Source organism: Sylvia atricapilla, chromosome Z (genome assembly GCF_009819655.1).
Source record: "Sylvia atricapilla isolate bSylAtr1 chromosome Z, bSylAtr1.pri, whole genome shotgun sequence".
NCBI lineage: Eukaryota > Metazoa > Chordata > Aves > Passeriformes > Sylviidae > Sylvia > Sylvia atricapilla.
The window spans coordinates 39,929,002-39,942,627 of NC_089174.1; the positions used below are offsets into that span (position 1 = coordinate 39,929,002).

Here is a 13,626-nt window from a genome sequence, read left to right on the forward strand (position 1 = left end):
TGGAAAGATTCAGAGTTACACATTTAAGGGTCAAGGCTGACCATCTGAATTTTCATTGTCCAGCTGCCCGTTTTGTTACACCAACAACAGAGGACAACAAAGGATTAACAAAGGATCAGAGAATTTCACTCAGGCACATCTCTGTTGAGATATGAGAAGCTCTTGACATTGAGCAACACATCTGCAAGTTTCAGAATCACAGAATCACACAGAATCAATTACACTGGAAAAGATGTCCAAGACCATCAAATCTAACCTTTGACTGATCACCACCCTGTCAACTAGACCACAGCACTAAGTGTACACACCTAGTAATTTCTTGAACACCTCCACGGTGATTCTATCATCTCCCTGGGCAGCCAATTTCAGTGTTTAACAACTCCTTCTACCCTGAGTTTAGCTCAGCTGGTTAAAGCATGGTACTAGTAACACCAAGATTGTGGTTTCTATCCCAGTATGGGCCATTCACTTAAGAGTTGGAATTGGTGATCCTTGAGGGTGCCTTCCAAGTAAGAATATTCTATGAAGAAATTTCTGCTGACATCTAACCTGAACTTTGCCTGGTGCATCTTGAGGCCATTTCTTCTCATGGTTGCCTTGCAAAGAAGCTGATCCCCACCTTGCTACCACCTCCTTTCAGGCAGTTGTAGAGAGCAATAATGTCTCCCATGAGCCTTCTTTTCTCCAGGCTAAAGTCACTCTAAAGGTTGGGCAGAGACGTGATTGAAGGCAGCCCTGGGAAGAAGGACTTGGGGGTGCTGGTGGGTGAGAGGCTGGACATGACCCAGCCATGGGCACTCCCAGCCCAGAAAGCCAAACGTGTCCTGGGCTGCATCCAAAGCAGCGTGGGCAGCAGGGGAGGGAGGGGATTCTGCCTCTCTGCTCTGCTCTGGTGAGACCCCAGCTGGAACCCTGCATCCAGCTCTGGGGTCCTTGGCACATGAATGACATGGAGTTCCATGTCATTTCCATGTTGGAAAGAGTCCAAGGAAGGGTCACCAAGTTGATCAGAGGACAGGAGCAGCTGCCCTCCGAAGACAGGATGAGGAAGTTGGAGTTGTTCATCATGGAGTAGAGAAGGTTGTATGGAGACCCCCTAAGAACCTCCCAGTATATGAAGGGGAATATGGGAGAAGGGATCCTTTGTTGGGAGCTGTACTGGTAGGACAGAGAGTGATGGGTTCAGACTGAAAGAAGTGAAATTTAGGTTAGATATATGGAAGAAATTATTTACTGTGAGGGTGGTGAAGCACTGGAATAGATTGCCCAACTCAAAGCCAGGTTGGATGGAGCTTTCAACAAATTTGTCTAAGGGAAGATATTCCTGCCCATTGGCAGGGGGGATGGAACTAGATGGTGTCAAAGGTCCCTTCCAAACCAAACCATTTTATGATTCTATGATTCTATGATCTGCCTTCTTTGTGAATTACATTTCTTCATGCTGCAGAATTACCCGGCAAAATGAATGATTCTGACAGCGTGTGGGCTAAGGGAAGATTTTGCTCTTCTTTCTTTTTAACAGACAGCTCTTCAGTGATCTTCTTAAGCACTTGATTTTTAACTTTTCTGGGCATCTCTACAAAATATCAGTACACAACAAAAAAATGCTGATCAAGTTATGTCCAGCTGTTAAAAAATTCACTTTGGCATTGTATGGAGCCATTCACTGGGAAAACCAACATCATAATTCAAATCTCTCTTTATTGTCATCTGTTTGGACTGGAGAGAGCGAAACAAGGCTGTGCTTCAGCAGTTTTATTCTGCTGGAGGAGAGAGGCCCGTATGCAGGAATTAGCAGATATGGCAGAAAAAAAAATTAGGGAACTAAGGTAACAGGGAGTGAAAGACAGCTACATTTTAAAAATTTCCCATTTTTATTTGTAACTGAGCCTTACTTGAGATTATTTTTGGCAGCATCTAGAAGACTGTGACTTAGCAGCATCTGGAAGACAATGCTGAGTGAATGGAGAGACAGAATCTGGGATTTTTGATTTGCCCCCCTTTCTTCTGGCTTGAATTACTAGCAAATATAATTTTTTCTGTCACTTACGTAATTTTCTAACCTTCCATCTGAAGCCATCCTATTAAGTAAGATTTTCAGGAATTCTTGGACAAGGTGTGCCCTCAAGAATAGTAAATCTGACACTGCAGACTTCCTAGCACACAGGCTTCAATTGAACATGCATGCACAATCTGTCCAATTTGGCCAGAAAACACAGGATTTACTGTTACGCAGCCATAGTGCATATGGGCTGTGAATGTGTCTAGGATTACCAGTCACACAGCAGCCAGTCAGAGCTGCTGTGAATGCACAATAAGGCACCAGTTGCTGGACTTACAGACACACAGAAATCCCAGGAGAGAATCCTGAAAAATCTGCCCTGGTAGAAAGAAAGCATTGCCAAGAAAACTGACTTTCAGTAGTTATTAATGAAAAACAAAAAGAAAAGGAAAAAAGAAAAAAAAATTGTCATGCCTTCCAGTGTTTCTGATAGACTCCTGAAATGGGATGTTGCAGAAGGTTCCCTGACGTGTTATCAGGTATTCCCCACGAACTGCTTTACTGCTTTGGACTACCCTTCTTAGCTCCAGTAGGATTAAATTATGCAGATTTTAGCACAGGGCTGGGGAGGGAGCTGTCCCAGACAATTGCAGTTCACCATAGTGTTTTTGTTTGTTTGTTGGTTTGGTTTGGTTTGGTTTTTGTTTTGGTTTGATTTTGTTTTTGTTTTTTGTACATGCACACTAGAGTGGGTCTCTCAGGAGTGAAACAGTGGAGATAAACATAAAAGGAAAAACATCTCCTGTCTGTAACTCCATTAGTCACTCCTGGTGGGGGTGGTCTTTTTTTAAAATATGAAACCCAAATATGCAGTGCTACTGCAAGAATGACCTTGAGGTACTGATGCGTGTCCAGGGCAGGGCAATGGAGCTGGTGAAAGGTCTGGAGGACAGGTCCTATGAGGAGCAGATGAGAGGGCTGGGGGTGTTCAGCCTGGAGAAAAGGAGAGTCAGGTGAAACCTTATCACTGTACAACTGCCTAAAAGGAGGCTGTAGCCAGGTGGGGGGGTCTGTCTCTTCTCCCACGTAATAAGGGATAAGACAAAAAGAAATTTTTTTCTCAAATTGTGCCACAGGAGGTTTAGATGGACTACTAGGAGAAGTTTGTTCACCAGAACAGTTGCCAAGCACTGGAACAGGCTGCCCAAGGAAGTGGTCGAGTCACCATCCCTGGAAATATTTAAAAGATGTGTGGATGTGGCACTTAGGGATATGATTTAGTGATGAACATGACAGTACTGCATAAATGGTTCAACTTGATGATCTTAAAGGCCTTCTCCAGCCTAAATGATTCTATGGTTCCGTATGTGACTATTGAGGGATCACATGGCTAGATGTATGCTGTATAGGAATCTAAACAGCAAATAGATCATTTATATAGAGGAAAAAGGCTTGAACTTGCTAAATATTTCCGTTTATGCATTGCAATGAAAGCAAACCTGCTGGGGAAAATGGCACTGTGTTTTGAGGTACAAAAACTCAAACACTCAAAATTTGTGCAAGAAGTGCTTTTGCCCTTTTTGGTGCAAAGCCTGAAAAGATGAAGAAATGAGGCTCTGTGCTCATCTGCACAACATTCTGTAATTTTCAGGCCTATGCAAGCAATTAAGTGCTCTCCATTCTTCAGCATTTCACTTACATTTATTAGAATAATAAAAATAATAATTCAACAGTAGAATACTTCATTGAGAAGACTGCTGCTTCTATTACCACAGCTTTTTTTATTAACCAAGACTTGTGACATGCAGGGATTTTTCTGTTTGTTTGGTTTGGTCTTGGTTTTGTTTTTCTTTGTTTTGTTTGGTGGGGTTATTTGTTGTTTTGTTTCTGGGTTTTTTTTTAAAGAAGAAGCTATGAAAGGCCTTACTTCACTGCTTTCTCAGTAAGTGAAATATCCCTGTTGCCTACAGACTGTGGATGTTTGGTCTTGGCTGGTGTTGCTTCTGTAGCAAAAGTGTCACAGAATAAAGTTTATGTACAGAGGATGCTATCTGGTTTATGAGGCGTGAGGATCAGCAGTATCTGTGTCCGGTTCCATGGAAAGAAATTATATGAGGATTAGGTAGGTGACCTGTTGATCTGCTGGAAACACAAAATCAGCTTGAATTTAACCACAGGATTTGCAGAGCCTCCTAAAACTTGTGTTCCGTAGAAAGGTTTTTGATTTGTTTTTTATTTTGTGAGATGTTGCACCTGGAGAAAGAAGCTTGCTGTGTGATTACAATAGGTCTGCAAGGGAAAAGAACAGGATGGAGGATGGGAGTGGGAGAAGCTCTGATGCATTGGGAAAGACAATGAGAAGGGAGTACTCCATCTGATCCAAAAGGACTGGTCTGTCTTGTTAAAGAGAGTCTTTCTGATGGGAAGTCTGGATGTGCAGCACAAGCCAGGGAAGCGCTAGGCAGGTGAGTGCCATGTAGGAGCCCCATGGCGGAGATGTCTATTACCATGGCTTGCAAGCCTTGTCTGATGTGGAAGGTTTGAATATCCTCTCACTTAGGCCAAGATGTAATGTCTGTGACTGCTGCACATCAGCTGGAGATATGCTGTTATTTTTCTCTGTGAAATGACAAACTTTATGTTTGTTATCAGCCATACAGGTGTGTAATACTTTTGCACTTTTACCTGTTAAATTCTGCCAGGTTTCTTGCCTTTTTTTGGGATTAAATATACTATTATTTCCCCCTTACTCTGTTGCTCACTTTTTATATTAGGGGGCTTGTTTAGAAACATCAAGGCTGGAAAGGGCTTCTAAGATCATTCAGTAGAACAGCCAACCCAGCACTACCACTGTAACTCTAAATCACTAAACCACATTACCCAGCACCAGATCCAGCTGTCTTCTAAGGACCCAGGGATGATGACTCCACCACCTCCTTGGGCAACTTATTCCAATGCTTCACCACCCTAACAGTGATTATTATTTTTTTTTCCTAATACTTAATCTGATTCTCCTATCTCAGCTGAAGGCCATATCCTCTGCTTGTGATTAAACAAACCCAACTCCCTCAGGCATAAGACATGTTTTCTAGTCCTTTAACAAGCCTTGTTGACTTTCACTGAACAAGCTCCAGCACCTCAATGTCCTGGAGTTGTGAGGAGGCCAAAACTGGACTTCAAGTGCAGCCTCAGCAATGCCAAGTACAGGAGGATGATGACTCCCCTTGTCCTGTGTAGGTTAACATCAGAAGGCTGAAAAATCAGGGCGATAGTCCTGCTGGCCACACTATTCTTGGGTCAAGCCAAGATGCCATTGGCCTTTCTGGCCACCTGGGCACACCCTGGCTCACACTGAGCTGGCTCTCAATGAGCACCCCCAAGTCCCTTTTTGTCAAGCAACTCTTAAGCCAATTCTCCCCCAGCCTGTAGCACGGCATGGGTTTGCTGAGACTAAAATGCAGAGCCCAGCACTTTGCCTTGCTGAGCTTCATGCCGTTGTCCTTGGCCCATCGATTGAGTCTGTTCAGGTCTCTGTAGGGCCTTCCTACCCTTGAGCACATCTACGGTTCAACAAACACACTTTAGGGATTTTTTTTGTATAGGACTCATCAAGGTCTACTTTTTCATTTGTTTGGTTGGCGGTTGTTTTTTTTTGTTTTGTTTTTGTTTCTGTCTTTCTGTGTCTTCGTTGTAAGCGTTCGGGACGCAGGGCGAGGAGGGCACCCCGAGGGTGCTGCGGGAGCGCCTCCGGACGCCGGCAGCAGCGATGCGCCCGGTGACCACGAGAGGTCAGCGCAGGCTGTGCTGCGAGCGCGGCGCCGGCGGCGGCACCTCGGGCCGTCCTCACGGGCAGCTCTGCGGAGAGCCTGGCCGCGCTGTGGGACTTTACACCAGGGCCGTCGGCAGCGGTGGCAGAATCCGCTGAGTGCTGTTGCCATGTGATATTCACCACTGTCCTTCATTCTCCTCCTTGACCTACAGGATGATTTCGAGCACTCAAGAGTTGATCCGCTGAAGGTCTGTGCCCACCAGTTAAATGTATTAAAAACATGGGAGGAAAAGACGAAGAAAACAAGCAGTGGACACCGACCTTCACTAAAATTCAGTTTGCTTATTAAGCATCAAAGGTATCACATCTGCAGAGCTGATGCCTTCAAACCAGGGACGGGACCTTGGGCTTGCACAGCTCTCCTTTCTATACCTACTCTTCTACGTCAGAGGCCTGGTGTTGATACTATGGTTTGAAATAAGCTGGATCAAGTATCTAGTAATAAATGCTCCATGGCCTTCAGCACCATCTGTGCTAGGAGACTTGGGAATAATGGGGCAAACAGAAAAGTATAATGTCAAGAAGCCCTCATTCCAGGGTGCTGCATCATTAAGCTGAAACTGGAAGCTTGCATGCCAAAAGATTAATGTGTTAATATGGTTCCATATATCACTTTATTATCTAGACAGATATATTTTACTATGACATATGCACTGTTCTCCATGCTGAGTTACTTTGGCTTACCAATTTGGATCCATTTAAAGTAACTTTCACTTTTACTGTAATGAGAAAGTCATCAGAGTAATAGCTGATGTCAGCATCTTTCAAAGCTGTCAGTCAGTTCTAGATTTCCCACCTATTTCATCAGAAATAGGCCCTTGAATACTTCTAAGAGACATACCACTTACTGTGTCTTACCATTCAAGTTATTCTTCTGCATTCATCCCCATTTATATACTTAGAGGAAAAAAAAAGGGGGGGAAAAGGAAAAGAGGCAGATGTATGAAGGGGTTTTAAGAAGGAATGGTATACTTTTGAGTATGAATGGTATACACTATGTACACAATGCTAATTCCAGCAAGTGGAGACAATTGCACTTGCCTGAATACAGGCCAGGGGATAATTTTCTGGAAACTTCTCACATTTTTTTTACAGAAAGCAAACTAAGAATTTATGCCCTTCTCAAACAAATTCAGACTGACAGGTCACTGGTTTGGTTTCCCAGTCAAGAATACCTTTGCATATTAGTAGACATGCAAAAAAGACTGTTAGGCTTGAGAATTGTTGTTTACAACAAAGAATTTTCTCCCTAGTACTCACAGGTCTGTAGACAGCAGAGAAATATTCTTACAGAGGCTGGATGTATCTGGCAGACATCATGCCTATGCTGTCACTAGTTTAAAATGGAAACTCAGTAAATGATTATTGCCAGGTCGAATGCTGTCACCTGTAGTGTCATGAGGGCACTAACTGGAAATAACTGGAAGTAGAAACACAACAGCTCATTAAAGTGGCTCAGTTTGAGAGGCATTTTGGAAACTCTGGTGCTCAAAGAGACTGAAACTACTGAGCAGATTATAGCATATAGTGTCACAGATAAGATGTGCTTCATCCAGGACTCCCAGTGAAGTACTGGACAGGACATCCCCGAGTTTCAACATAATTGAACGGGGACGCTGCGGCTGCAGGCTAGGGAAAGCAAAGGTGACAAGTTAGAGAGATTTGTCCGTGCAGTCGTCTGGAACATGTCCAGACAGGTCGCAGTAGCACAGGTTACCCCAAGGTGGCTCTCCACAACCTCTGTGAAACCGCTTGGGGCTGCTCGGAAGCGGTGACTTGGAGACAAGTGCTAACTGAGCTTAAGCCTAAGCGTGTCAGACGCTGAAGGGACGTGAAAAGTGATTTGTCTTTTAATATTTAGACCGTCCTCATTCACAGCGGGAAAATGTGTTCTATTATTGCTTGGTTTGCTGGCAAACACGTTCAAATCTGAGTTCAGCAATCACACTCGTTTCAGTCTGAGTTAATTATGAGGGATACACTGTCCAAATTACAGCTACTTAAAAATCCAAAACAGCCTACAGAAAGACTACCAGTGATATCAGAACAGATCTTCATCCGCGCTTACAGTCCTGCAAGGATGAAATCTAGACAGCCGCTCTGGACCAGGAGCCTGCTCTGCTGCTTGACCGTTCTCAGGGAGAAACGTTTTTTCTCATATCCGATCCGAGCTTTTGATTCACCTCATTGTCCCCTGCCTCCCCACTAGGTATTGCTGTGAAGACCTTGGTGTTTTCTTCTCGATGATTGCTCCACAGGTTTTGGGGACTGCACTTTACCACCCAAACTTTGCCTTCCCCAGGCTGAACTGGCCCTGGTCCCTCAGCCTGCAGAGCAGGACAGCGCCGCGGCTTTGGACCCCTCTGTGCCCTCCTCTGCACTTGCTCCAGTTTATCCATGTGTTTCCCCTGCTGGGGGTGCCCAAACAGGACAAACAACATCGCTGTTGTCCCGTGAGTGCTGAGCAGAGGGGGATTATCAGCTCCCTGGGCCGGCTGGCCATGCTCCTGTTCATACACAGCAGGGCATAGAGGGGCTTTGCTGCAGCCGGGGCCGCTGCTGAGCCTCACCAGGTGACTGCCCAGTACAGCCCCAGACCCTTCTCTGCAGAGCTGTCCTCAGCGCTGGTGGGCTCTCCCTTCGCGGCGTTCACATTTGCAAAAACCATATTGATAAGCCCTTTTGTTTCCTTTTTTCTTTATCTATCTATCCATCTGTCCGTCCATCCATCCATCCATCTATCTCCCCTGCACTGTTCAGATTTTCCGTTCTAAGTTTTGGACACAAATCGCCCTACTACTTGTCAGTGCCTACCGGCCGGCGGTGCGGCCCAGGGAGCCGGCGGTGCGGCCCGGGGAGCCGGCGGTGCGGCCCGGGGAGCCGGCGGTGCGGCCCGGGGAGCCGGCGGTGCGGCCCGGGGAGCCGGCGGTGCGGCCCGGGGAGCCGGCGGTGCGGCCCGGGGAGCCGGCGGTGCGGCCCGGGGAGCCGGCGGTGCGGCCCGGGGAGCCGGCGGTGCGGCCCGGGGAGCCGGCGGTGCGGCCCGGGGAGCCGGCGGTGCGGCCCGGCCCACCTCTGGCACACTGCTGGCTCGGGCCGGCGCGTGCCTGCGCGCCCCCCCTTCCCCCCCCGCCCCACGTGGCCTACCGGCACGAGCCGCTCTCTGCCGCCCCCCCCCAAGCGCCGAGCTTCCTCCCCGGCGCGCGCCGATTAGCATAATAAAGCCGCCCCTTTTCCTCCGCCGGCCAATGGGAGGCCGGAAGCCGCCCGCGAGGGCTATAAGTAGCGCACGCCTGCCGACTGCCGCTTCAGAACGCTCACGGGGTATCCAGCGCTGGGGTTGTGGGAGTTGCCGCCGACGGGCTGTGCAGAGTGACTGCTATGACTCTGGAGGAGATCCACGGACAGCAGCCCCTCCCTGCGGGCAACGACTGGTACGTGCGGGTGGGCACTGGGGAGCTGAGGAAAGCGGGCAGTGGGTGGTTTCGGGGTGGCGGTGGCACCGCTCTGACCCTGTGTCTTCTCTCCCGGCCCGCAGGATGCAGGGCGCCGGCACGGCCCTCCACGAGCTGCTGGTGTCGGCGCAGCGCCGAGGCTGCCTCACCGCTGGCGTCTACGAGTCGGCCAAGCTGATGAATGTGTAAGTAGGACGGCGGGGGCAGGGGGAGTGTGTAAGTCAGCCCGGCAGGGCTTCGGGGTGGCTGGCGCCGACCGCGGGACTCATCAGGCTGCTCCCCTCTTGCAGCGACCCCGACAACGTCGCCTTCTGCGTGCTGGCCGCGGACCAGGAGGACGAGGGGGACATCGCCCTGCAGATCCACTTCACTCTAATACAAGCCTTCTGCTGCGAGAACGACATCGATATCGTGCGGGTGAACGACATGGCCAAGCTGGCGGCCATCGTGGGGTCCAGCGAAGACTCCGGGGAGCCGCGGGATCTCCACTGCATCCTCATCACGGTGGGTGTCCTCCCGGCGCTGTTCCCTTGGCGGTGCCGGCTCTGCCCCGCACTGCCAGAGCCTCCCCGGGACGGCCCCTTCTCCCGCTGCGGGTGGTCGAGTTCCCTACTGGGCACAGATAGAGTGCTTGGCGCCCAGCGAGTCAGCTGAGTAGTAGTAGTAGGAGGCGGAGGAGGCAGAATTTCTCGTAACTGGATTTCCTCCGCTGTCCACAAGGGCAGCATCTCTGTTTCCTGTCTTGTCTGTGTCAGAACACAGAAATTGTCTGGAAGTGCCTCCAGTGCTAAGCTAATATTTCTGTAAATATTATGATGACCTCAGCTGACGGGCAGCACTCATGGTGTGCAACTTTTTTCTTTCTTGCAGAACCCGAATGAAGAAGGCTGGAAGGACCCAGCTCTGGAGAAGCTGAACTTGTTTTGTGAAGAGAGCCGAAATGTCAATGACTGGGTGCCAGCTATCACCCTGCCTGAGTGATGGTCACCTGGTGCACTGGGGAGGCTGAAACCTTTGTTGCATTCTCAACGTGCTGTGCGTTCACCAAAATGTGCAACAAGCTGCTGATTCCATGGATTAGCCTGGTCAAGAGACTGGATTTAAGTCACTCAGACTGGCATGCAGTGGGCTCTTACAGAGGAGAAAGAGGAAAACAGCTCATCTCACCAGTGAGCCTCAGTAGGCTGCAACCGTGGAGAGGCTGACATACCATGGAACTGAAAGAAGTATTGCAAGTTTGGCTATGTGGAGCTGTTTCAGAAGGGAGAGAGAAAGTGTGAGGGAAGTGGGCCAAAACTTTCCAGAAGGACTGGATAGAGTACTGTAACTAGAAACTGTTGGTGCTGTCTGTAAAACACAGGATAAAGTATCAATATTTATGGAGTATTGGGGATTGGTTACTAAGACAAATGCAGATATTCCAAAGCAGACAGACTTCAACAGGCCTCTTGGGTCACTCTGCAGATCTGTTTTAATACTGCAGTAACTTTTTATTAAAATATTTGCTGCTATTGAAGCTTTCATAATAAATTTTTGACAATTAATTTCTGGGAGTGTCTTGCTTGCTGGGTGCGGGGAAGCATGTCACTGAAATACCACTGATGTTTTGCTTGCGTGCTGTAGTCAAAGATCTGCTCCACAGTAATAGAGTTATTGCTCAAATACTTTCCTGGGCTGGCTGAATGAAGTGCTGTGCTGTCCAAGTTGATAATTCAACCTTTTACCCTCTTGCAACAGCTGCTTATCGCAACAGCTTGCAAGACTAAGGAGTTGCATGCCTAATGAGCTCACTTATTGTAATAGGAGGTCTTTGTAGTCTGGTGGAAGAACACAATGCATGTTACAGACATGGATTTTTGGAATACAGACCTCCAGTAAATTGCATCATTGATTCTTAAATATGACTTAGATGCATTCAGTGCTGATGTGTTTCCACTTGATAGAAGTGGCTTAAACATGATGGGGGGACTGCAAAACTCCTTAGATGTCAAACACATCTAACATTTGCTTTGATTAGAAAGACATCATTAAATCTAAAACTAGCAAATGATGAATAAACATCACATCTGCCACAAGCTGCTCTCTGATTGCCATATGCTGTAACAATAGCAGCTGTCAGTCTAGAAGCCAATTTTTTGAAACCTAATTGCATGACAATGCCAAATTAAGTCCAAAACAATTTAGGGATGGTGTGGCCTTTTTTAGAGATCCTCTCATGAAAAGTTAATATGAGTGGGTTGATTTGGCCCTATGTTAAAAGGGAAAACATCACCCCATTTTTTGTGTACAAACTATGCATGTGCTCCAGGACCTGACATTAAAATGGCAGAGTAATCCCTCTCCACAGTGCAAGAAAGTTAAACTACTCACTTCCTTTATAGGCACTAAAACCACTCAGTTATCACAGTTGCATTTCCTCTGGGCTGGCTCGCAGTGATTGACAGTAGCACTTGCTGAGAAGTCGTCATTTCCACTTGAGCAAGGAAGCTGGTTGCTCTTAGTTTCATTGTTCCCGATAAGGGAAGTACAAATTCAGCTACAGCATTCCTGGAATATGCTTCCTTGTACAGGATCTATCTAGCAGTGTTTTGGCCTTTGTTACTGTGTCATGAGAGGCTGTAGGCTGGCAGCATAACCAGGGCTTACACTGAGGAAAACACTACGAGGCCCTCAGACTCTTAAGTATTCGGTTTTGCACTTAAGATACAGGAGTTTCTGCACAGCCTGTTTTTCTACTTAACTTGTACTCAGCAACTGGTGTGTCCAGGACTTTGAGAAAAGTCACATGGAGAAGCAAGAGAATAAACAACTCTGGCAGCTGTGATAGCAGAAACTGCCTTTAAGGCAGTTGTCTTGATACACAGAAAATACCAAGTGTGGGCACTTTATTAGACATTTTTATATTTTTCTCTTAGCAAATGCAGGTTTCTTCATTTTACAGCCAGGAAGCATATTTCTGCTCTTTGCTTGGGGCCTAATCACTACTCAGAGTCAAGAACAGATAAAAGTGGCCTGTTCTGAAACCAACTTTCATGTGAAGTATAAGCAGTACTATACAGCCTTGAGTGGTTTAAACAAGCCTTAGAAAACTCAAGGAAGTTTTCATGAATGTATACAATTACATAAATCATTAAAGTATAGCAGAGAGTAAGTGTAACTGGTCTGTTGACTGAGACAGTAGGCATAGATAGTGGTACCTGGTGGGAAGTTTAACTTCCAAGCTTTTATGAAAGGAGTATACTATGCAGCAAACAATGAAATTAGTGGGGCAACACCAAAATACCCTTGTGAGGATGTTTCCTCTAGTCCCATAGATGGTAGGATGAGCTTTTCCTTCAGCCTCGTGAAACTATAAGCAGTGCTCCATGAGAGGTACACAATTTCTTGTTTTACTGACTTACACAATTCTGAAATCCCTTCTTGATCACTGCAAACACTGTCATGCAAATTGTACAAAACTGGGTTAGCCTTCAAATATTATTAATACAGTGCTGCAACCAAAGGCAGCTTTGACACGTGCAAGTTATGTGGTGCTGCAAGTATCTGTAATGATCAACGCTACTTAATGTAGCAAAAATTCAGCAGGTGGTATCTACATCTTTACATGGTCAGATATATAACTGCACAAAGAGCAACTATACATTCAAAGATAGGGAGTTGACTTGGGTATTATTGACTGTGGTGGGGACAGCTGGTCGGGAGATGGTTAGCTCACCAGATATCCAGGATGTTTTGTCAAGTACCTGGGAGATCTGGAGGTTGGGACATTAGTCTGTTGTGTCTGTCAGCAATATGTCCTGAGTACTTTGCCTTCCCAGTAAACAGAAGTACCCAGGAGAGAGGGACTGTGGGTTTCCAGAGCCACTGGGAGCTCTGCCAATTTGCCCCCCTCCCAGCTGTGTTGCACAGTCTGCACAGGCTGCTTGTGTTGTGTCATGGCAGCCACATCAGGGGGTTCTGGGGAGGAGATGTAAGTTAATAGATGTTAATAATAATGATGGCTCTTCAGGACATGACCAGCTGAGGGACAATGCACAAGGTGCAGGACATGGAGTGGTGTTACAGAGTGGTGATGCTTCTGGCTTTGCTTTCCATTACACTCTTCACTTCTGTGCTACTAGGTGATAAAAACTGTGTATTTTGATATTGTCATGATTAGATTTGGTGTTGTGCTGACTATGTTTCTAGGTATATTTTTAAATGAAGTGATGCATATAATTTTTTTTTTGAGAAATAATTTTGCTTTTTTTTCTCTGTATCTATTTCACCACCTAATGGTAACAACTGACAGGAATTTCCTTTCATATGTGGTTTCCTTCTCTTAATGGTGTTTTCTTCCTGTT

General features: G+C 46.6%; 1 protein-coding gene across 1 annotated transcript; it reads left to right on the top strand.

The window, feature by feature from the left end:
- The first annotated feature begins 9,131 nt into the window (after window positions 1-9,131).
- Window positions 9,132-10,827, top strand: GADD45G (growth arrest and DNA damage inducible gamma). The gene is made up of 4 exons (XM_066338453.1): window positions 9,132-9,262; window positions 9,367-9,468; window positions 9,574-9,787; window positions 10,154-10,827. Exons 1-4 carry the CDS (start codon window positions 9,210-9,212, stop codon window positions 10,262-10,264), a joined length of 480 nt encoding a protein of 159 aa, XP_066194550.1. The 5' UTR covers window positions 9,132-9,209; the 3' UTR covers window positions 10,265-10,827.
- Window positions 10,828-13,626: the final 2,799 nt, after the last annotated feature.

Bases quoted from the DNA above. Each gene is read 5' to 3' on its own strand.
- GADD45G (XM_066338453.1), top strand. From the start codon at position 9,210: ATGACTCTGGAGGAGATCCACGGACAGCAGCCCCTCCCTGCGGGCAAC. The intron at 9,469-9,573 runs GTAAGTAGGACG...CCCCTCTTGCAG, and splicing joins TCGGCCAAGCTGATGAATGT to CGACCCCGACAACGTCGCCT. The intron at 9,788-10,153 runs GTGGGTGTCCTC...TCTTTCTTGCAG, and splicing joins TCCACTGCATCCTCATCACG to AACCCGAATGAAGAAGGCTG.